The sequence below is a fragment of the Aspergillus aculeatinus genome, assembly GCF_003184765.1.
Source record: "Aspergillus aculeatinus CBS 121060 unplaced genomic scaffold BO66scaffold_15, whole genome shotgun sequence".
NCBI classification, from domain to species: domain Eukaryota; kingdom Fungi; phylum Ascomycota; class Eurotiomycetes; order Eurotiales; family Aspergillaceae; genus Aspergillus; species Aspergillus aculeatinus.
The window spans coordinates 557,310-578,291 of record NW_020291484.1 but is presented as its reverse complement, the minus strand read 5'-3'; the positions used below and the strand labels follow the sequence as shown (position 1 = coordinate 578,291).

At 53.1% G+C, this 20,982-nt stretch overlaps 6 protein-coding genes across 6 annotated transcripts; 3 read left to right on the top strand and 3 right to left on the bottom strand.

The window, feature by feature from the left end:
- Positions 1–1,782: 1,782 nt before the first annotated feature.
- On the bottom strand, positions 1,783–3,980 carry BO66DRAFT_346690 (uncharacterized protein). The gene is made up of 3 exons (XM_025644589.1): positions 3,912–3,980; positions 3,656–3,853; positions 1,783–3,547 (listed from the first exon to the last, which is right to left on the bottom strand). The coding sequence occupies exons 1-3, from the start codon at positions 3,966–3,968 to the stop codon at positions 1,871–1,873; spliced, it is 1,932 nt and encodes a 643-aa protein (XP_025505663.1). The 5' UTR covers positions 3,969–3,980; the 3' UTR covers positions 1,783–1,870.
- Positions 3,981–5,898: 1,918 nt separating this feature from the next.
- On the top strand, positions 5,899–7,115 carry BO66DRAFT_319152 (zinc-dependent alcohol dehydrogenase family protein; the record flags this gene model as incomplete). Its single annotated transcript, XM_025643639.1, has 3 exons — positions 5,899–6,054; positions 6,140–6,538; positions 6,624–7,115. 3 exons carry the CDS (start codon positions 5,899–5,901, stop codon positions 7,113–7,115), a joined length of 1,047 nt encoding a protein of 348 aa, XP_025505662.1.
- A 154-nt stretch (positions 7,116–7,269) lies between these two features.
- On the top strand, positions 7,270–8,050 carry BO66DRAFT_390682 (uncharacterized protein). Its single transcript, XM_025647076.1, has one exon. The coding sequence runs from the start codon at positions 7,693–7,695 to the stop codon at positions 7,981–7,983; it is 291 nt and encodes a 96-aa protein (XP_025505661.1). The 5' UTR covers positions 7,270–7,692; the 3' UTR covers positions 7,984–8,050.
- Positions 8,051–8,586: 536 nt separating this feature from the next.
- BO66DRAFT_390681 (regulator of nonsense transcripts 2) lies at positions 8,587–13,284 on the top strand. Its single transcript, XM_025647075.1, has 8 exons — positions 8,587–8,831; positions 8,899–8,943; positions 9,105–11,531; positions 11,583–11,740; positions 11,789–12,067; positions 12,115–12,423; positions 12,483–12,627; positions 12,676–13,284. Exons 1-8 carry the CDS (start codon positions 8,813–8,815, stop codon positions 12,786–12,788), a joined length of 3,495 nt encoding a protein of 1,164 aa, XP_025505660.1. The 5' UTR covers positions 8,587–8,812; the 3' UTR covers positions 12,789–13,284.
- On the bottom strand, positions 13,272–14,278 carry BO66DRAFT_390680 (uncharacterized protein). Its single transcript, XM_025647074.1, has one exon. The coding sequence runs from the start codon at positions 13,929–13,931 to the stop codon at positions 13,599–13,601; it is 333 nt and encodes a 110-aa protein (XP_025505659.1). The 5' UTR covers positions 13,932–14,278; the 3' UTR covers positions 13,272–13,598.
- A 2,546-nt stretch (positions 14,279–16,824) lies between these two features.
- On the bottom strand, positions 16,825–20,686 carry BO66DRAFT_49889 (GPI inositol-deacylase). The gene is made up of 6 exons (XM_025653347.1): positions 19,980–20,686; positions 19,052–19,901; positions 17,634–18,999; positions 17,421–17,586; positions 17,146–17,372; positions 16,825–17,095 (listed from the first exon to the last, which is right to left on the bottom strand). Exons 1-6 carry the CDS (start codon positions 20,562–20,564, stop codon positions 16,861–16,863), a joined length of 3,429 nt encoding a protein of 1,142 aa, XP_025505658.1. The 5' UTR covers positions 20,565–20,686; the 3' UTR covers positions 16,825–16,860.
- Positions 20,687–20,982: the final 296 nt, after the last annotated feature.

Here is a 20,982-nt window from a genome sequence, read left to right as displayed (position 1 = left end):
TATTCACCTAGTGATTGTCTATTGACAGGAGCAGAATAAGTACAATTGTGGATTCTGAGATTGATTCAATTGTTCTTCCTAAGGTATTCCATTTTTATCAGGTGTGGTATAGTTGTCATCCGACCAATAGGAACGTACTATTTGAGATTGTACACTTATGCTGCACTTTGATTGGCTGGAGGGGGGCTTATACTACTACCTAGGCCGCTGCAGGGCATGCATAGCACGTGCATCAACCTTGATTTTCTGGTCTTTGTTCTAGAAAATGGAATTCTCTAAGGGGGGTTGAGCTTAATTTGCTTTTTTGTTTTTCATTAAATTATTTCTTTTACTTGGAATGATAACATGTTCTTATGTCCACGGTGCACAGGCGTTGCCGGATGGAATTAGACTAGGCTTCCTGAAGAGGTACTTTCTTAGGTACCTAACTGACACACTTCTGCCCTTTTCAGTCCCAGACTAATGGGTACAGTACATCACAGACCCGAAATTTACTATACAATTCCACCAAGTCTGGATTGCTCTACTCGACAACCCCAGAGTAGCCGTTCGGTCTTGGGGAATCGAACCTTGTTGGTCCCCCCCCCCCTTTTTTTTTTGTTTTGGCCCCTACACAACTGCGCCTTCTGCGATGTATGCGAACGGTTTTGTTTGCCAGTGTCCCCATCCCATCCATGCGAGTCTGCTGCTTTTAGAGAGCGGGGTCTCCGCGTCTTGACTGGCGGAGTATTTTCATGTCTGTCTGATTCACTGGTGTGGTGTCATGCCATTTTATAGGAGCGGGGCGTGGATCGCGGACGTTATGCTCAACACGCAGGATGATCGTATCTGGTAGTCTATGACTGGGTCTGCTTCTAAGCACAAGTACCTCACGGAGGACTGGGTCATCGAGGTCCAAGTATCGCTCGCCGGTGTAGAAGTTCTTCTGTCTTGGGTCGAGGGTGTTGGTTGATTGGATCGTCGGGGGAGAGACGTTGGTCGCTGCGAGGACGGGATGCCCGAGGTGTTGGGATAAACCTCTCAGGTCTCAGACTCATCGATGTTAAATCCGCCCTCTTCCTTTCGCGGTTCGCGCGCGTACCGAAGAAGGGCACGGGCGGCGGGTAGTGTTGGTACAGGGAACAGGTGGGATTTGGTTTTTGCTCTGCAAGGTAAAGTCAAGTACTGTCTTTCAGCCCCGCGTTGTGGAAGGTAAATGACATCGACAGCCCTAATCTACAGTATACCCATTTCCGGTTTCAAGAAGGGACTTTACCTAAGAGACTTACATTTGAGGATTCTTAACTGAGCTGCTCTTGTTTCGCCATTCTGAGAAGAAATAGCAAAGAGAAGGAAAGGAAAGGAAAGCATTAAAGTAGTCAATGCAACAAAGTGAGCAATGTCAGAGTTGAGAAAAGCGCATCGAGAGCGCCGGCAGATCTGAGCTCAATCCGTCAGGTTTCATCTCCTTTACCAAGAGAAAATAACTTGAATCAATGAAAAGGTCGATTCGTGGGAATAGACCGGTGGTGAGTGAAACGCACTGGTTGGATGCAATGGTGGTTAGCTGGGCTGGTGAGGAGAGGAGATATTATGGTCTACGCTCCCCGACGAAAAGGATTGATCATCGTATGAAGAAGGGATCACACCATCTCTGAATAGACAAAGCCGTGAAAGACATTAAGAACTGATGAAGAGAGGGTGGTTCCAATGGAAGGCAGTTGACCGAGCAAAAAGGCTCATAGCTCGACTTAATGATGGTGATATTGAGGCTACTAAGTTGAACTAGTAGACACAGAGTCTAGCGGTATATCGTATTAATGGCAGGCATCCAAGCCTCCGTCACAAGACGAGTAGGTACTGTACATGACGATCGGATGGTAGTTTCTACTCAGCTGCTCGCGTCTCCGATGCTGCTGCCTCTATTCTCTCGCGCATCACTGTCGCGCTCGATACCAGCCTCCAAAGGAAAGCTCTTAACCAGCAGCGGTATCTCCTCCCAGCTCTTACTGCGATTTCGATCCGAGTTGAGCGGCCACCACTCCTCCAGTATCTGTTGGACCGGCGGCGGAGTCCGCATGGACGGGTCGTCAACGAGGATCCATTCATGCCACAGCTGCCACGCGACGGTCCCAACCGCCTGGACTTGCAATTCCGCAGTTGGCGGTAACCCAGGCCGGGTGACGAGGAACGACTGACTAATTTGCCGGAGAACGTTGACCAGTGACTGGGGGAAGATAATCCCAAGTGACAAGAGATTGACGCGGACCTGCTTGAGCGATTCGTTAGCCTGACCGGAACACATGAGCTTGAAGATGCCTGCGGCAAGCGCCTCGTCGATGGCAGCGTTGTGGAGGATCTCCCGAAGACACGTGAGGTCACCCAGAACGTCTCTTTCATCGGCCACCCCAGCAACCCGCGGATCGCAGTCCAAGTCAAGAACGACCTGACGGAGATGGCTCCACTGGCCGATTGCCCGGTATAAATCGCACTCGCGGGCATCGCCACCCGTGCGCAGCAGCGGGAGGTGGAGTTCTTCCAGCTCGGGGCAGAGTCGAGCCAGGTACCGGAGCTGCTCGCCGTCATTGACGGGGTACTTGTGGCCCTCATCGTCAGGTTGCTCTCGTTGGCGGTACGAGGCCTCCAAGCTCAGCCCTTTCAGTGCCCGACCGTGGTGCGAGACAATCCGATCGAGGGATGAGAAGCTCCGCAGGCTGATCAGGCGGAGGTATTTCAACGGACGGAAAGCCCGCACGGCGGCAATCATCTCTTCGCGGTCTGGAGCGACCCCACGACGGACCCCACTGGACCGCGGGACCATCTTGATGTACAGCCGTTCTAGTCCGGTCAATCGCGCAGCTACTTGCGCCAACAGCTCTGGCTCCGAATAGACCCCAATCTCCAGCGACCGTAGTCGAGACAGGTCGGTCATGGTGGAGATGCGCAGCAGGATCTGCTCCTGAGCCAACCCGGCACCGTCACTTCGGAAACTCAGGGACTCGAGGGAATAGGTGGCCGGGGCAACTGGGACAAGCTTGCTGTAGAAGGAGATGAAGTCTTCCCACTCCTCTTTCACTATCTCGATTGGATTGTCACGGCCTTCGCGTTTGTCGTCGATGATCAAATGCTTTAAATTGGGGGCAGCGAAGATGAGTGGCATGGGCTCGTCGAGGTGTATCCATCGCCATTCTCGCGGATGCAACCCCATCGTGTAAACTACCTTCAGCGTGTGGAGTGTCGGTGCGCGTAGGATGCGGAGATCAAATGGCCTTCGAGCCTCCTTCCTCACCAGCTTACAGGAGCGTCCTAGACCATCGATATCGATAGAAGGGCATTGGGATGTCCAGATATTCAGGCGACAAGTGGGGTGGGACTGTTGGAGTGCGTTGAGGATAACCGTGGGGAATGTGTTCACCACCACATAGTTAAAAGCGCTAAGATGCTGGAGCCGCCGGATCAGAGCGAGGATAGGTTCCCACTCGTTTTGTGGGTACTCATCAACCGTCTCCCGAAGAAAGAGGAGATCCTTGTCATGAAATTCAGTTAATATCCTGGAGAGAAAGCCGTCCTCCGCAGCTCGCGGCTTGAAGCTGATAAATTCGTTGTACCAGTTTTTCTGCTTCCAGAGATCTTTGGCTTTTTGAGTATTTATCCACGTTGGTTTTTCTAGACAAACAAGATCGAGCTTGCGGGCATAACGCAGGTACTGCCGCCCAAGGCCATCGGTATAAAACTCAGAGACGTCATGTTGCAAGCTTGTCAGATCGTGGAACTTGATGCGAAGGTCCATATATAGCTGAGGAGCCGCAACGTTGTGCCAGGTCCGACTGGCTTGGCTTAGGGCAGACAAATCATGCCAGGAATGATCCAGGACCTATCAGGTCTTGTCAGTGTTTATTCAGGAATCTCGTCTGTCTTCATGATCGGCTTACCAAGAGGGAGATCTGTCTTCGGAGCTCTGCAGGAAGGCTATCGATGGTCACCGTCATCTTGTTGATGATATTGGGACCAGAAGACGGAACGGACTGAAGCAGGAGAATCACGAAGACGGGGGTTCAAGAACGCTCTCTACTATTGGCCGGAGGCGTGGGGCGGAACCATGTTGCTGAACTGCGCTCCACCTGATAGTCGAGATAGCCATTCCTCCATTGCTTCCAGGCGCCTGCAAACGCTGTTGTTTCACCATGGACGTCGTCCAATCTTTCATCCATACGCTCGAAAACTGCTCGAAAATTGTTGGCATGATCCACAAACGACTCCTACACTTCAGGGTCATTGAGATAATTCCAGACCGCAGTAGCTGCGTAGAGTTCTTTCATTGCGATCCTTTATTGTAGTGTCAGCCACAAATGTTGGCCAGTTTGTCTCGTCCACCAAGGCGATGTTTCGGAAGACCCTTGATTTCATCCCATTGAACTCTCGTTGCAAAAGGTAGAAGGTTTCCTTATCCCTGCTGCTACCGAGGGCTGATATGTTTCGAAATTGGGGCTTTTGGCGAGATCCAGGTCGTGTGCGTCACCAATGTACAAGAACGTCCTAAATAGAAGATCCTCATGCAGCCTGTTATCACCCCCCGGGCTGTATCAAGACAGAACGAGTAATCAACCAAGTCGAGAGTGGCCTGCTGATCCGAGGCTAATTTTTGAGCAGTCAAATACTGGAAGGACATGGGAACCACCTGAAGCTCCAGGATGTGCTCGTTGTCGTGTTTAGTGCCAGACTTCTGCATTGGATCTATTAAAGGGTATGCGCAGTCCGTTGGATTCTAATGCGTCCAGGCATCTTGATACTGCGCGTCGGTCGTCTTTCGACCACTCGCTGGGGAAGCATAGGGAGCCGTAATCGTCAAGTCATTGTACTAATTTCATAGAAACATTAATTTGCATAGCCTGGAGTTAATCGCCCTAGAACTGGAGTACCTCAGAAGTATTCCACGTAGCTTCCATAGGCGCCAGCGCAGGCAGAGTAGCATTGGCTACCATTTCCTCGCACCACACACACCCCGAGCCTCCTGCGCCGCAGTCATCCTATCCGGAATAAAGGCAGAAAAATTCCATTGTCGGATAGACCCAGCCAGAATGAAGCCGCTCGTGACGACAAAGCCCAGTTGCTCATCGATGACCAGGCTCACTCGAGCCTTCTCTTCGGTGGGATGGCTCGCCGGTCAGCAACAGCCTAACGGGTCGCTTAAGACATTGCCGTACACGCCGGTATCGATAATCTTCCAGCCCAGTTCCGTGGATTGGCAGGTGTCACTGATTGTCATCGACATGTTAGTGATCGCTGCAAAGAGGACTTCGCTTCAAGCCTCGAGCGTGGCCCGACTATCTCTCGTTCGGTTTGCGGGTGACGACATCAACTTGGCGTAGTTGGACGGCGCTGGTCACCGCGATTGCGGTGGATGAAGACCGCTAGCTCGAGCTCGAGCTTGCTGCTCTTCTAGTCGTCCACCTTGATTCCGCCCTCACTCACGTAGACTTGGGGTTTGAAGAGATGAAGAAAGACCTGTTGTGGGTCAAATTGCTGCAAGCCCAACAAACTGGAATGCATCCGAACTTCAACCGCCCGGGTCAACGGTCACTCTCCACTGCCCGCGCTCGGATTGGTCAATTCTGGCTCTAGACTTCGGCACATGGAATGCATTGAGTCGTGCTGCCATTTTGGTGTTGCCTTGCCGGCACATCAGCATGATTCAAGGTCCCCACATCATGGCAATGGCAGACTCGAAAATGTGCAGCCCGCCCGCCAGCTTCCATTTGAATCCAGGGTTCTCCTGATTTGGTTCCCTCAATTCCAATGGCTGCAAAGATGTTTTATGCGGGTCCTTCCCCCGTTTATGAGAGTCGTCGTATTTCTCGAGTCCCATCTGAAGGCGTACTGATTCCCGAGTCACATTCCTGAAACTACTCGAAAGCCAGAATGCACGCCTCCCGGGCCTGGATCTTAGAAGGCCAGCAAGGTCTCTCAAGTCTCAGACTCATCGATGATAAATCCGTTCTTTCCTTGGGCGACCATGACGTCTTGGTGCGCATCCATGCAGCATCGCTCAATCACCGAGACTTAGCCATCGCCAAGGTATGCACTGTCCTTCATCTCTTATAGTCTATTCTTCCCCTCCGCCATCGGACAATAAATAGCTGAATTCCTGTCCACCGCTCAGGGCGCCCATTCCCTCGTTATCAACCCCAATGTGGTAGCTGCATCTGACGGTGCCGGCATCGTCGAAAGTGTCGGGCCTCAGGTGCAGGCCTTCCAACCTGGGGACCGAGTCTGCACATACATGGTGCCGCACAAGCCTAAATCCGAGCCGGCCACCTTCGCGGACATCGGCAGTGGACTGGGCCAGAGGATAGACGGGACGCTGCGTCCGTACGCCGTGTTCCATCAGACCGCGCTGGTGAAGATGCCGTCCGGTCTGTCGTTTGTGGAAGCAAGTACGTTGACGTGCGCGGCGTTGACGGCCTGGAATGCGCTGTTCGGGCTGTCGTCGCGCGCACCGAAGAAGGGGGATGTTGTGTTGGTACAGGGGACAGGTGGGGTATCGGTTATTGCTCTGCAGGTACTGTCTTCTCCCCGGCGTTTAGCCAGCTCATTGCTTTCCTGTTCTCTGGGCGGCTCGATGAATTGAACTGAATGCTATATAGTTCGCAGTAGCAGCAGGTGCCACCGTGATCGCCACGACCAGCTCCGACACCAAAGCACAGCGCCTCCAAGCTCTCGGCGCGCACCATGTGCTCAACTACCGGCGCAATCCCAAGTGGGGAGAGTCTGCGCGACAGTTGACGCCAGACGGGAAGGGTGTACATCTCGTGGTCGACGTTGGTGGGTTGTCGACTGCGAGCCAGTCGCTGAAGGCCGTGCGGCCGGAGGGGGTGATTGCCATGACGGGTCTGCTCGGAGGTGCCCCAGACTCGAATGTCAATACTCTGATCGACTGTCTTGTGAACTTGTGTACGGTAAGAGGAGTTCTGCTAGGCACGAGACAGCAGTTTGAGGAGATGAACCGGTTCATCGAGGAACATCGGATCCAGCCGGCGATCGATGAGAGGGTATTTGAGTTTGAGGAGGTCGAGGAGGCTTATCGGTATATGGATGAGCAGAGGCACTTTTCGAAGATCTGCGTGAGGATTGAATGAAGGAATGAACTAATTGCATAATGTGGCGATACGAACAGTGGAGAGAGAGTATGTACAGTACAAGCTCTAGTAGAGGGAATCAGGTGGACCATAAAGTAGCTTCTCGTACATCCCCGGACCTCCTCATTCTGTACTACTTGCTTCCCCTCATTCTAGACATTCTAGACCGGGAAGTGACGTTGATTTCCTCCCCAACAGCAGTGGCCAGTTCCTTCCCCCCTCTTCTTTCTGCTCTGCTTCCCTTCTCAAAGATCCCAGAACTTTTCTTTTGATCGCCGAAGTTCTTGCCATCGCCCTGTCTCTTATCGTCTCACAAAAGAAGCAAAGCCACCGCCACGCAGGAGACGTCATTCCGAAGGGTGGTGCTATCATTGCATTGAAACGCAACCCTCTCTCTCTCTCCTCTCCTCTTAAATTCATTCAATCTCGCCCCAGTCCTCCCAACTACACTTGGCTCACTTCCAACACACCTATCGAACAAAATTACCCGACTACAGAGTTCCACCTCTACAATTACTTTTACATCTCCCTACCGCATCCCCACCGAACAACTACACAAGGGAAAGACCATCATAAAATGTCCATCAACAAATCCCGAACCAATCGTCCCGACTCAGACGTCATCCAGCTCCCAACAGACAACTCAGCAGACCGCTCCGGTATCGCCTCCTCTTCCGGGGCTGATCTGGGTGCAGCCGCCGGTCCCACTAGCACAAGGACAGAAAAGCCATGGAAACCGCCTGTGGTTCGCCAGCAGAGCTGGAGCAACGAGGACCAGAAGCATGAGCTGCAGACTCGGTTGTTGGATTTGGAGGATGAGGAGGGAGACAGGCCCGGATTCTCGGAGGCGCCGGCGGGGGTTCACTAATCGGGTTCGTGGAGGTTGGATTGGGTGGTGAAGGGAATGGGCGACCGATGATTATGATAGCGGGTGGTTTTGGTGTTTTTCTTATGATTATCATGATGTTTCTGATGATGATGATGATTGAGCATGGGATTGGTGAGTGAATCGGTTTATGCGGATGAATGTGCTTTATGATTAGTTCACACAATGCAGATGTATGAGGGAAGAAGATTACAGCGGCTAGTTTAGGCAAAAGTCTACTGCATCTGCTATAACTGCTGTATACTGGTTAATTGCTTCCATGAATCTGTGCTGAACTGACTGCTGATGCGGGGAAAAATACGGGGCACGATTGCCAGATGATGTCGCTGGCGGGGGCCGGTTAACTTTAATTCATAGGAGGATGATTATTGTCACAGATTTTCTGACTTCAATAATGATAGTGAAGAAAAACAGCAACAAAGTTATGCGCAAAGAGAGTAGTAGTAGGAATTGGCTGTTGTATAGTCCGCTTTGGTTATCGCCATGAGTGGAGAAAAGAGAAAGACGATCATCCAAGCCGCTTTTCCTTCTTCCCCCTCCGCCCTCCTTCCGCCCTCCTTCTCCTCCTCCGCCTTCGGTCCGTCACTCACTGCAACTTTCGTCAGCCACTCTCAACTTTGCAATCTTTCACTTCTCCCTTGACGTTGACGCCCCAAAATAGTGCGCGCGTCACTTTCTCCCTCTCATTCTCCCCAATGTGGCGTTCAAGTCACTTATGCGCCCTCCTTTCCCACTCGCTGAAAGGAATTCTGGATAGTTGAAATCCATCCCACCCACCATAAACCGAGAACATTGCACCGGCGGCCACGCCATGGATCGTCACCGAAAGCGTAAACCTCACCAGAACAGCTTTTCTCCCCCAAGACACGACTGACTAACCATCTCCTTTACATACAGGGGAACTCCGCGATCTCAACGAGCGGGCCTGGGCTGGCGAGACTGGTAAAATTATGCCCTTTTCCCTTTCCGATAATGACGCACCACGTCCTCCTTCCGGCTTCTTTTCACTTTCTCTCTACCCAAACACAAAAAACACACCACACACTTGGCCAGCTGCCCGGAGGTTAATTTCTATAACTAATCCCATCGCCGCAACACAACAGATGCCTTCCCCGTCAGCAAATCCCTCGATTCCGCCCTTAAGAAAAACACCGCCTTCATTAAGCGCCTCCGCACTGGGATCAACGCCTCCGCCCAAGCCACCTTTCTCGCCGACATCCGCACCCTGTCGCTCCACAAGTACCTGTCGGAGATCATCTCGGCCTGCTATGAAGGACTCTGCAAGCTCAAGTCGCCCGGCGAGATCGCCACGGGGGTCGAGATTGCCAGCGCCCTGCACCAGCGGTTCGGCCCCGGCGAGTTCACCCGCCAGCTCGGATGGCTGCTGGGCCGCGGGCTGAGCACCCCGGACAAAGGGCAGCTCAAGGCCCTGAGCCAGGAGGTGCGCGAGCGCGAGGAGAAGGAGCGCCTGTCGCGCCATCGGGTGCTGCTGCGCGTCGTCACGGAGCTCTGGCTGGTGGGCGTGCTGCGCACCCTGGACGATATCGACCGCCCGGATGACCTCGGGGCCGCGGCGGCGAAGGGGAAAGATGCCGGCGTGGTCGGGAAGGCGACCGACGGGCCCGTGAAGAGCAACAAGGCGCTGCTCTCGGCGACCAGGGACGGCGGCGCTGAGAAGGAGTCGGAGCCGTTTCCCATGGAAGTGCTCAAGGATCTTCTGGGCCACGATCGCGATCACTTGAATCTCCCCCTGGCGGTCCTATTTGTGAAGAGCTTCAGTTGGGATGTGCTGGGGACCAAGTTGGTGGAGGAAGGTCGGAAGACGGTCGAGGCGGACGGCGCGACGACCACCACGAATGGCGCCTCGGGGGATGCGGTCAATGGCGGGGGTGCTGAGTGCGAGGCGGAAGAGAACGACCCCCCGCTGATCCCTGAGAAACTCCAGCTGCGTTTCCGCCATGTCCTGAACCGGTACCTGGAGGACGTCAAGGCGCATGTTGTCCGTGATCAGAGGGCATTGACGGCTCAGAGCCGGCGCAATGCCGAGGCGTACGTGAAAAGTGGCGAGATCTTCGAGGACCGTCAGGCCAACTTCGAGAAGCAGACCAAGTCGCTGGAGAAACTGGTTGCCAACACCCAAGTCCTTTGCGAGGCGCTCGGGGCGGAAATGCCGGCTCTAGCTGAGAAGGAAAACCCCGATGCGGCATCGGCTGGAGGAATCGGACTGGTTAAGACGACGGAGTACCTGCGCGGTCAGGGTGAGGGTGCCGGCATCTGGGAAGATGAAGAAGAGCGGCGCTTTTACGAGAACCTGGTTGACCTCAAGGGCAAAGTGCCAGCTGTCCTACTGGAGGATGCCAGGAAGAAGAAACCCGATCCCGAGGAGCCAGCCAAGAAGAAAGGGGATGGCGAAGAGGCAGGCGCAGAGAAATCCGAGTCCGCCGCTCAGACTCAAGTATCGGAGGAGAAGAACGCGGATGCCGACGATCTATCTACAGCCATTGCAAGCAAGACTGTGGGAGCCCAGGTGGACGCACTCCTTGCCAAATTACCCGACCTACAGACCAAGGACCACGTCGATCAGATGGCCTTGGATTTCTGCTTCCTTAACTCGAAAGCGTCGCGCAACAGGCTCATCAAGGCGGTTTCTGATGTCCCCAAGGGACGTCTCGATCTTCTGCCGCTGTACTCTCGCCTGGTCGCTACGCTCGGGCAATATATGCCTGACATTCCCCAGGGCTTGACTACGTACCTTGATGAGGAGTTCAGAAGTCTCCAACGCCGGAAGTCGAAGGAGTTCTTAGGGCAGGTTCGCATGGGCAATGTCCGGTATCTGGCGGAGTTGACTAAGTTCGGCGTGGTCCCTGAGCATATCATCTTCCATTGCTTCAAGGTCTCGCTGGATGACTTCTCGCGCATGAACATCGAGATCATCGGTTATCTTCTGGAGAACTGCGGTCGTTACTTACTCCGCAACCCGGAGACAGCTCCGAGGATGGCTTCTTTCCTGGAGACCCTGGGACGAAAGAAGACTGTTCAACATCTCGGTCAACAGGAGCGGATGATCATCGAGAACGCCATCTACTACGTTGATCCGCCACCCCGACCTGCCATCCAGCAGAAGGAACGTACCCCCATGGAAGCCTACATCCGCCGGATTGTATATCTGGACATGAATAAGCGGAATTACACCAAGATTCTGAAATCAATTCGCAAGCTCCACTGGGAAGAGGGCGAAGTGGTCGATATCCTGGAGAAGGTCTTCAGCAAACCGGTTAAGGTCAAGTATGGAAACATCCACTTGCTCGCGATTCTGGTCAGCGCTCTCTATCGGTATCACCAGGAGTTCGTGATTGGGATCGTGGACAATGTTCTCGAGCAGATAACTCTGGGTCTCGAGCAGAATGACTTCAAGTTCAATCAGAAGCGTGTTGCGGAGGTCAAGTATCTGGGAGAACTCTACAATTACAAGATGATCGACTCGCCCGTCATCTTCGATACCTTGTACCGCATTGTCACCTTCGGTCACGGTGAGTTGTATTCATGGTCAATCAAAAGCAGAATCACTAACGTGTCTATAGAAGGAGGAACGCCAGTGGCTGGGAAGGTCAACCCGCTGGACTTGCCTGATGACTTCTTCCGCATTCGTCTGGTCTGCACGCTGCTCGACACGTGCGGCCACTGCTTTGACCGCGGGTCTGCGAAGAAGAAGCTCGATTTCTTCCTTAACTTCTTCCAGGTACGTTGGTAATAAGTGTGGATCTGAGCTGGACACTAACTCGAGCAGTACTATATGCACACCAAAGACCCGATGCCGATGGACGTTGAGTTTTTGGTTCAGGATACCTACTCGATGGCTCGTCCGCAGTGGAAACTGGCGGCGGACCTTGCCGAAGCTACGCAAGTTTTCGGCGAGGCGGTTGCGCAGAACTACAAGATGCATGATTCCGAACGCCCTGTAGATGTTGAGGAGGAGGATGCCGAGAGCAGTTCTTCGGACGATGATCTGGAAGAGGATGCCATACCTGAGGCGGAAGATGACCAGGAGTCCAGCGATGAAGCTGAGGTCGGTTCACTCCCAAAGGTGGTGAAATCGTGTGCTAACAAGTTTAGGCGTCTGGTCCCAACGCCGACAACACCGGTGAGAGCGAGTCGGAGGACGAGCAGATCTTCGTCACGCGGCAGGAAGAGGAACGTGACCCGGAGGCCGAAGCCGACTTCGACCGCGAGTTTGAGAAGATGATGTCCGAGAGCATGGAGTCGAGGAAGTTCGAGCGCAAGGGCGTGTTTGATATTCCTTTGCCCATGAAGCGGTCCGGTCGCGAGGCAGCGGCGGAGAACGTGAACGTGGCGGAGCCTCCCAAGCCCACCACCAACACGATGGCTTTCTCGCTGATGACGAAGAAGGGCAACAAGCAGCAGGTAGGTTTTTTTTTCTCTTTTTTTTTGTAAGGGGATGGAGAACCATGCTAAAGGTACAGACTCGCACCATTGATCTACCGTCCGATTCCAGCTTCGCGGTCGCGATGAGAAGCCAGCAGCAGGCGGACCGGGAGGAGCAACAGCGGATCAAGAGTTTGGTGCTGAACTACGAGATGACCAACGAAGTCGATGCCAACTCCGAAGGTGTGTTTTTATTTATGTGGAGGTTGCGTGAAGCTAATTTTTCTCTAGACTCCGCTGCCGAAAAACGCTCTCCCCATCGCGATACCCGAGTCGACAAGTCGGGCAGTAACCGGATGGCGTTCCGGTCCCGGAAGCTTCAGCTCAGCGATGTGAACTGGTAAAGGGCTTGGGGTTTGGTAGCACTACGGTGTTTCGCGAGCGAAGAACTCGCAGGTATCTGCATGGGATTTGTTACCCGAGACGTAATCCCTTTCCAGCTGTTGGCAGCAGGCAGCGGCAGCAGGCGGCAGCAAGAAAGCAAAAGGCCATGGTCATGACAGCCAATCCGAGCCAGTCTGTCACCGACAGACCGATTATGCTATTCTCGTCCTGAAGAAGGAATGCCCATGACATTCGTCTCTGTTCAACACAGCGTTTGGGAAAGGCTGATCTCGCCCATTGACAGCCTGAAAGAGATGTCAGGTCAAGGAGAGAATGAGTGATGAGGCCGAGGTACAAGGCGCGGGGCAGATGAAGTACGGTAATAACTTATTCAGATCTTATCTTCCAGATTTAGATGAGACACGAACAGTCGGAGATGGGGGCAAGGGTCAGAATTTTAGCCTAGCATGGCATCACTGCCCCTGAAAGACAAGATTATGGACCGAAAAGATTGTCTGTGAATTCATCATTAATCGAATATCTAGTTGTGATTCTTGCAAACACCATAACCAACCCGTAGGTCAATCAGCTAGTCAACCACATTCCAGAATGCCAAAAACAGGAAACAGAAAAGAAACGAGAGTCACGCCAAAAAAAAAGAAAAGGTCACAACCGATATATACCAATCATCATATCACATAAGGTCCCGAATAACGGGTTTTTGTTTTGTTCTCTCCCAAAGTCCTCCCTCATTACGTCCTCCTCCTCCTGCCAACTTATTATCCATGTGCCCCCACCCCCAACCCTCCCAAAAACATAAGGGAAGATAATCATCGTAGAGCCAGATAAGTCCCCAAGGTCTCATAATCGACCTTCTTGGGACTGCTGCTGCTGCTGGTGGTGGCTTTCGTGTGCGTCGGCGTGTGCTTGCCCTTGCCCTTGCCCGTCGTCGTCGTCTTCTTCTTGGCCGCAGTGCTTTTCTCTTTGGACTCGGATTCTGGTGTTGCGGACTTGATCTTGGCCAGGTATTTGGTCTGGAGGGAGCGGAGGGTCGAGGCGGTGGAGGAGACGCTGGATGTGGAGGCTGCGTCGTCGTTGTCGGGGTGGAAGAGGGTTGAGGGGGTGGATTTGAGGGAGGGGGCGGTGGTTGGGTTTGAGGGCATTGTGGTTGTGGTTGTGGAGGGCATTGTAGTTGTGGTTGTGGTTGTTTGGTTGTTTGATTGGAGGCGAAGGGTTGTGTTTGGTTGGTGGTGGTGGTGGTGGTGGTTGTTGTTGTATAGTTGTGTATAGGTATAGTATTCTATCTCGAAGAGAAGGATGGAAGAATAGAAGGATACCAATAATAGCGGTAAGAGTGGCAGCGGAAGTGTAGATTCAATCGCGTATATATGGATGATGAAGAACGAGTAGAATATATCCCTGATATAATTGAATGTATCGTAGATGTAGATGAAGATACTAGACAGACAACACCGACAACAAGGGCCATCACATTCCTTATATACTGTACAAACGTCAACCTCTGCACAGTATGCATGTACAGTAGTACCCCCACGGTCCCCAACCCCAACGTCAAATCCAATCCCTGACACCGACTCGATGAATCACCCCCCCAAATTTCAAAAACGGAGTATACCCAGTAACCTGTCATACAACGCCTAATCCGAAAAACCAAGAATCTACTCCGAGCGCCGGAATAAACCCGAGCACGGTAGTTTTACTACTGCACCTGCACGGCTTGCAGCACTGCAGTTTAGGCTAGTTGCCAAGAAAACCCAGCCCAGCCCAGCCCCGGCTTCCGGGTGCCAGCCGCGAATCGGAATTCGAGAAGTGGGATTTGGGGAGTGTCGGAGTGTCAAATGGGTTTAGCTTTGGAGATTTTCTTTTATCTGTAGATTTCTTTTTGAGAAGGGCGAGCTTTGCTTTGAAGGGTTGGGTTTGGGCATGTGGGTGGATGTGTCATGCTACGCCCTTGGATAATTACAGTGTTCACTACGTAGGAAGGAGAGTTTGGGGGGAGGTCACTGGGCCAGGATTGAGATTACTAACGGTCTTGAAGAAGGTTGCTTATGTAGCTACTGCAGTGTATATACAATTCCAGAATCTGTGGAAGATATTGGTATAAGTGAAGTACGCACCACAAGACAGATCTATCCAGATACAGAAGTTTATGCTTACAAACCTCTCCCTTCAGATCTGCCCATTCCTATCCATGATGCCCAGGCCCACCTCTAATTTGCACCCTTTGCATCCAGTGCATACATCCCAAGGCCAAGGCGCGAAGGGCGCGGAAGGAGCAGACCTGGACGGACACGAGACACCCGTGGAGGCACTGGAAGTCTAGTCCCAGTGCAGTACACTGCACCTTAAATTGGGAATCGGGGCTGTACTAGACTAGACTATGACGACGATGTCTGGAGGGGGGAGCCCTACCTACATCGGGATGATGGGGCCGGGATCGGAGTCGCAAGGGGATTGAGTCAGTGGATATGCGAGAACCGTGGATGACTACGGATTCGCTCGTATCCCGTGTGGTGGTCGGATGCTGCTTGGGAGCCTGGACGGCTTTGTCTGCCTGATGCTGATGCTGATCTGATGCTGATGCGGATGGGTGCCTACGCGTATATGCATACCTACAGGAAGTAGGTTTTCGGCTATGGCTATGGCTATGGCTATGGCTATGCCCATGCCTATAACGTTACCTGTAATGTTGATCTAGGGAATAACTACCTCTCCCAGCAGGAGAAGACAATTGACAACCTCACTCAATATAGAACTTTATTCTGTGCACAGAGCACCATCTTCATGTGGTCAGGGTACAGGACAGTACAGCCCTCAAATCAGAGGAACCGCGCGCCATGCAGTGTAACTCCCTCCGGGGCCATAAGTATATGATCGACATGCCTGCTCCGTAAGTTACCAGATCCGCCAAGGTCCCCCCCCCCCACAGATCGGGATCCCAATTCGGAATCCCTCCTTATTCCCTGCCCACTGCCCACCGCCCAGCGACCCAAGTGAACAACTGCTAGACTATGAATAATAACCTCTGTTAAGGTTGAGTGGGGACCACCGTCCACATGCGTGTAACGATCCACCCGTTGTCTGTCGATGACTCAAGGTCTTAGGTACTAGGTACCTAGTAAGTCTAGATGATTTCACAATTGTATGGCGGAAAGCATGTGCGTGGGGGGCTATGTTCAACGAACTATGACTCGATCACATTCACATCCACATTCACTCCACCATGTGCAATATCCCTAGAAGAAAAAAAATGACGTGGAGTCCCGCGTTAAGCTTCCCTTCTCTTCCTGGGTTGAATTTTCAGTCCGAAGGAGGGGGGTGGGTGGGGTTTCATTCCGAGAATGCAGAAAACTCAGGAAATTTTAACTCCGATGCCGCTGGGCCATGCCGAGAACGAGGGGAATCTTCTCCGAGGTGCGTCGAGCTTCGGCTGCCATAAGGGTTTGTTTGTTTCGAGGTACTGTCGATGTCGTGAGATTTGATGGTTTAGTAATTACGATGATCGAGATTGCGTTGTTTTGGGGTGGGTTGGATTTGTTATGGCTGTGCTGCTGCTGCTGCTGCTGCTGCTGTGTGACTGATGCTGATGCGGCGGGCGATCTAATCTCTTGGCAGATTTGTTTTGACTGTACTGTATACCAAGGTTTGGAGTCGACTGGTTCAGTCATACAAACTCCGTCGATCGGATCGAAAGGACGAGGTCCATACCGCAGAACTGTTCCGTGGCAACCTGCTCCATATTGTCATGCCACAACGACGTGGTCCGCTCGGGTGTCTTCGCACGAACTCATCTCGATACAACCACAGCACATCAAGATCTGCGTACATAGTATTATCTCTTAGAGTCTATATGACAGTCCCCACCGTATATACAGACGACTCATTGTGTCAACAGATCCATGGGGAAACAAATCCTGTACATGTTGGACGTCCGTCATTCGGACAGACACGAAAGCACCCAACACCGCTCCAAAGCAGACAACAATCAAACTCCTTATAATCATGGCCCCCGGGAGGGCAACCAGCAAGATGCAACAGGGAATAAAAAACAAAATCTACGGAGAAATCCCATTATGGCTTTTTCTTCATGTGACTGCCGGCTTCCGCGGAGGCGGGCGTCCCTTCATCTCCGTCCACAAGCCGCCACAATCGGCGAATCGAGAAGCCGCTGCCAAACAGGTAGATCACGACCAGCCAGCCAGCCAGTATATTAGTAAGATGGTGGAGGAGGTAGGCGTAGGACACGCCGTACACCGCCGAGTACACCGCGATTGCGAAGAGGAGAACAGATGTGATGTTTTTTAACCTGCATTCATCAGTCGGGTTTCCCGTAAACGGAGCGGCAATAGGTCTTACCGTGTGGTGACTCTGGGGATCATGGTTCCTGTCGTCATAGCCTCGACAAGCAGGATAAAAGGCATGATGGACAGCACATTATGATGAGAAGAAAAGGGCATGAACCAGTGAACCACAAGGTTGTGCGCCCAGACAAGCAGAACAAGAATGTTGATCGGAAGGATCCAGAGCATCAGCAAAAAGATCGAGTAGGTATAGTTTGCAAAGTTATAATGAGTCGTGGAGTTCTTGAAAGAGATCAGCAACAATTCAAAAATAGGGCTGGAGTGGCCTACGGTCTCTTTGGCGTGCCATTGGGCGCGCACACATGTAGCTAGCTGCACAATGCAAGCCACCATGTATGCGAACTGGTAAGGAACGACCGTTGAGACAAGGATGAGCAGGATAGCCGTGTTGATCAGTCTCCGTCTCGGCGTGGGAGCAGAGAACATGGAAAGATTTCTGCCTCAGTCAGTGGACGTCTGGATAGAGAATAACCCAAGACTTACCCCTTGTCATCTCGCTTGATGTATCCGGACCGGCTGTTCAGGAGCCCATATATGAAGGCAAAGACCGAAAGTAGAGACAATGCGACGTAGTTGATGAGAACACAAACACCCACACTAATCATGCCGAAGATTGGTACCAGAAACCAGAAGAAGGCGTCCTGAGAGCCCAATAGCAGGTCATTCTTCGTATAGTCCACTGGAGTCTCGGTGGCGTTCGTGTGCCAGTGGAACATTTCGTCGCGCGGCGGCAGGGTGCTAGATGTAGCCAGGGAGGACGCCAGCAGTGACATAGCCAGCAGCAGGATGGGCAGGGATGATCGTATGGTGCTGTCAAGAGCCTCGAGAAAAGTGATGAAATAGCCGGTTTCGTTGTACACCTGGAATTGTTTGCGAAGAACAAGGGCGATGACAAGAACCGGAAAAGCTGCGAAGACAGTCCGGTACCGCATTACGAGCTCACCCAAGCTGCCTAGAATATCCACTGCCAAAGAAATATCGACCGACGACTCGCAAGTTGGGTCCGTCCACAGCTGGAAAGATACCCCACCCAGTGCGGCCTGTTCGCGAAGCGGGGGAGGCATAAAGGGCGCAACACCGTGCAGGTTGACATGAACATGCTGGACATTGACGAAGAATTTCGACTCGTGCGGGTCCGGAATCGACTGGCGCAACAACGGCGCGAAGAGCTCCTGCTGATGCCGCGGGCCGCGTCGCACGATCTTGAGCTTGTAATTCAACAGGCTTGAATGCAAGGCGGGGATCTTGACCTCCGTGAGCATAGGACGGTTCGCAGGCAGTCGCATTTTGACACCGGCACTAAGCAGTCCTCCCAGGCCCACATGGGCTCTGATCACTGAGTCCGAACTGTCGGAGAACTCAGCGACGACCCAGCCGCGAGTCGGAGAACGAGCCTTGTCAACGACCGCCACGAACTGGTGCTCTACCAGGTCCTCCAGGTCATACTGTAGGTACGAGAAAGGCGTAACCCTGTCATAAGCATGTCGGGAAGAATGCGTCGACGCCGGCAAATGAATCCCATCATCAGCGGCATTCTTGCAGGCAAGGCGAGTTGAGCCGGCACTGCCGCCGGAGAAGTCCACGTTCATTGAGAATACGCCCGCAAGTTTGCCATTGTGCATGGGGAAAACGCTGCAGAACAGAACCTCCAGGATCCCGTGTTCGCCCGTTTTGTCGAAGTGCTGGTTCGTAAGGAGCGTAAACTTCTTCCCTGATACTCCCTGCGGAGGGACCGGCAGCAGGTGCACATTCGGACCCGTCTCGTGACCGAATTCTCGGAGAACCAGTCGTTGACCTTGCGGGAGGATGGTGTTGGTGCTGTCTTCTAATGTCAAGAGCGTGCTGGGCTCTGCTCAAGCTGTCAGTGACACATTTAACGAAAAGCGCAATCCTGTTGGTACCTTGTTGGGGCAGCGTGCGCTCTGCCACACTTTCCAGACCGGTTAAATACCATTTCTTGAAGATCCGCATGCGCTCAGCTCTCGGCTTCGTCTGGCTAGCCCGGCGGACATCTACCACGTCAAATAGAGATTTGATGATCGCTTTGCGAAATTGATCACACCATGTAATGGACAGATGATCCATCCCTATCCACACATCCGGGATGGTGGAGGTAAAAACAGTGAAACCGTGCGTTTCCGGAACGAGCGAGGATATACTGGCATAATCGGACGGAACCACTGTATCGCGCGAACCACCGGCAATGGAGATCAGTGTCAGATGCCACAGCGGATTGTTATTGGCCCATGTCTGCGAGTAAGCCTCGCGCCAGTAATCGTTGATCTGTTTGTACGTGTGAACAATGTCTGATTCAAACGAGACCGGAGGCTTTGCGTGCGGGGCCGACATGGTGATGATGGTGTTTACGGAGTTCGCCTGATAGTTGGCCATGGTCAACGCGGTGCGAGACACAATGCCCCCCATAGAGTGTCCGATCAGAATGACAGAGCTAGGATCTGGCAGGCCGGGGTCTCTCCGCGATCGTCGAGGATCGTGGTAGAGCGACAGAATATATGAGATAGCTTCATTGACGTATTCCGCCTGATCTAGCAGCGTTTGACCATGGAAGGCGGCCATGTCCTCGTTGAAATCAATCATGAAAAAATCTAGACTCCGTGTGCCCGTCTTAAGGCGCTCTTGGTCATGACGGACGACATCGGCGTAGTGGCGCGACGCCTCGGCAGCCAGGGATCTAACTTGTCGGTAACTGCCGGCGTTTCCAGGCAAGAAGAGCACCGGTGCACCGTTTAGCTGAAACCACGATTAAACATCAGTACTCGATGGAGAACAATAAAGGACTCTGGGACCAAATCTGCGCCAAGAACTCACTCCGAGATTCTCCTGGTTGTACGGATCCACCCCCTCTTCCCGATAAAGAAACAAATTGTATTTGCTGGCAAAACGAGTGTGTTCCGTATCGAATCCGACCATGCGAATGAACGTGGGGCTCATGACGGGAATGCCACATCCATCGCCGCCGACTTGCCGCACGGTGAAGGACCGGCAGATGAAGAATAAGAATATCGAGGCGACGAGCGTGGTGAGCGCGGCTAGCACGGAGATCGGCCAGGGACTGCGGAGATGCGACGGGCGAAAGCGGTGCTGGCCTTCGGGGGAGGCTTCCATCGGCAATCGCTGGGAGGCCAGCGGGGTCATGACGGACGACGATCGGGACTCATGGGAGGAGGAGGGAGTGCGCCAGAGACTCGAGTTTCTCGAGCGGGTATTGGAGGTGCCGGTAGTGTCTCGCCGCAGATCGAAGCTGGTGCCGGTTCTGGCTGCCTGCGAGCGGGATTTTTCCGGCGGATCGAGAACATGGGGAGCATGGCTGGGCTCAGTCTGGGTTCGAGAGACGGTGATTACGGAGTCTTCAGCGTCGTCCTCGGCCGGCGAGCCAGACGAGCGTCTGTGCATTGGAAGTGACCGCAGTCGGAATAATCATCCAGCACGTAGGAGAGACCGCGAGAAGTGATGGGTTGGGGTGGAAGTGTGCGGTAATGGTGGACGGGCGGCAAGGGGATCCGTCCCTGGAAGACGGAGGCTGGAATGCGACAATGTGCAATCTGGAGGAGCCGGCGAACGAACGGACAAGCACGACGATGGGTGTGACCAAGCTGAATGAAAGTGTAGGTCGTGCCGAGATTCCCTGTCTTTCCTCCTCAATCGATTGTTTGCGGTTGGTTCGAGACCGAATGGACCCCTAAAAGGAACGAGCTCGGGGTTTGGCCGGAGGACGAACGAGCGACCGACGGACGGAGGCGATAAGGAGGGGAACGAGGAGGGAAGATAGCAGTAGAGGAGGCGACCGGGTGACGGAGAGGAAGGTCGGGAG

Coding starts and splice junctions, on each gene's coding strand:
- BO66DRAFT_390680 (XM_025647074.1), bottom strand. CDS start 13,931: ATGCCCTCAAACCCAACCACCGCCCCCTCCCTCAAATCCACCCCCTCA.
- BO66DRAFT_346690 (XM_025644589.1), bottom strand. CDS start 3,968: ATGACGGTGACCATCGATAGCCTTCCTGCAGAGCTCCGAAGACAGATC. Junction 3,854..3,911: donor GAAGACAGATCTCCCTCTTG/GTAAGCCGATCA, acceptor AAGACCTGATAG/GTCCTGGATCATTCCTGGCA. Junction 3,548..3,655: donor ATGCCCGCAAGCTCGATCTT/GTTTGTCTAGAA, acceptor CGAGCTGCGGAG/GACGGCTTTCTCTCCAGGAT.
- BO66DRAFT_390681 (XM_025647075.1), top strand. Junction 11,532..11,582: donor CATTGTCACCTTCGGTCACG/GTGAGTTGTATT, acceptor ACGTGTCTATAG/AAGGAGGAACGCCAGTGGCT. Junction 11,741..11,788: donor TCTTCCTTAACTTCTTCCAG/GTACGTTGGTAA, acceptor TAACTCGAGCAG/TACTATATGCACACCAAAGA.
- BO66DRAFT_390682 (XM_025647076.1), top strand. CDS start 7,693: ATGTCCATCAACAAATCCCGAACCAATCGTCCCGACTCAGACGTCATC.
- BO66DRAFT_49889 (XM_025653347.1), bottom strand. CDS start 20,564: ATGCACAGACGCTCGTCTGGCTCGCCGGCCGAGGACGACGCTGAAGAC. Junction 19,000..19,051: donor GCGCACGCTGCCCCAACAAG/GTACCAACAGGA, acceptor CAGCTTGAGCAG/AGCCCAGCACGCTCTTGACA. Junction 17,096..17,145: donor ATCCCCAGAGTCACCACACG/GTAAGACCTATT, acceptor TGATGAATGCAG/GTTAAAAAACATCACATCTG.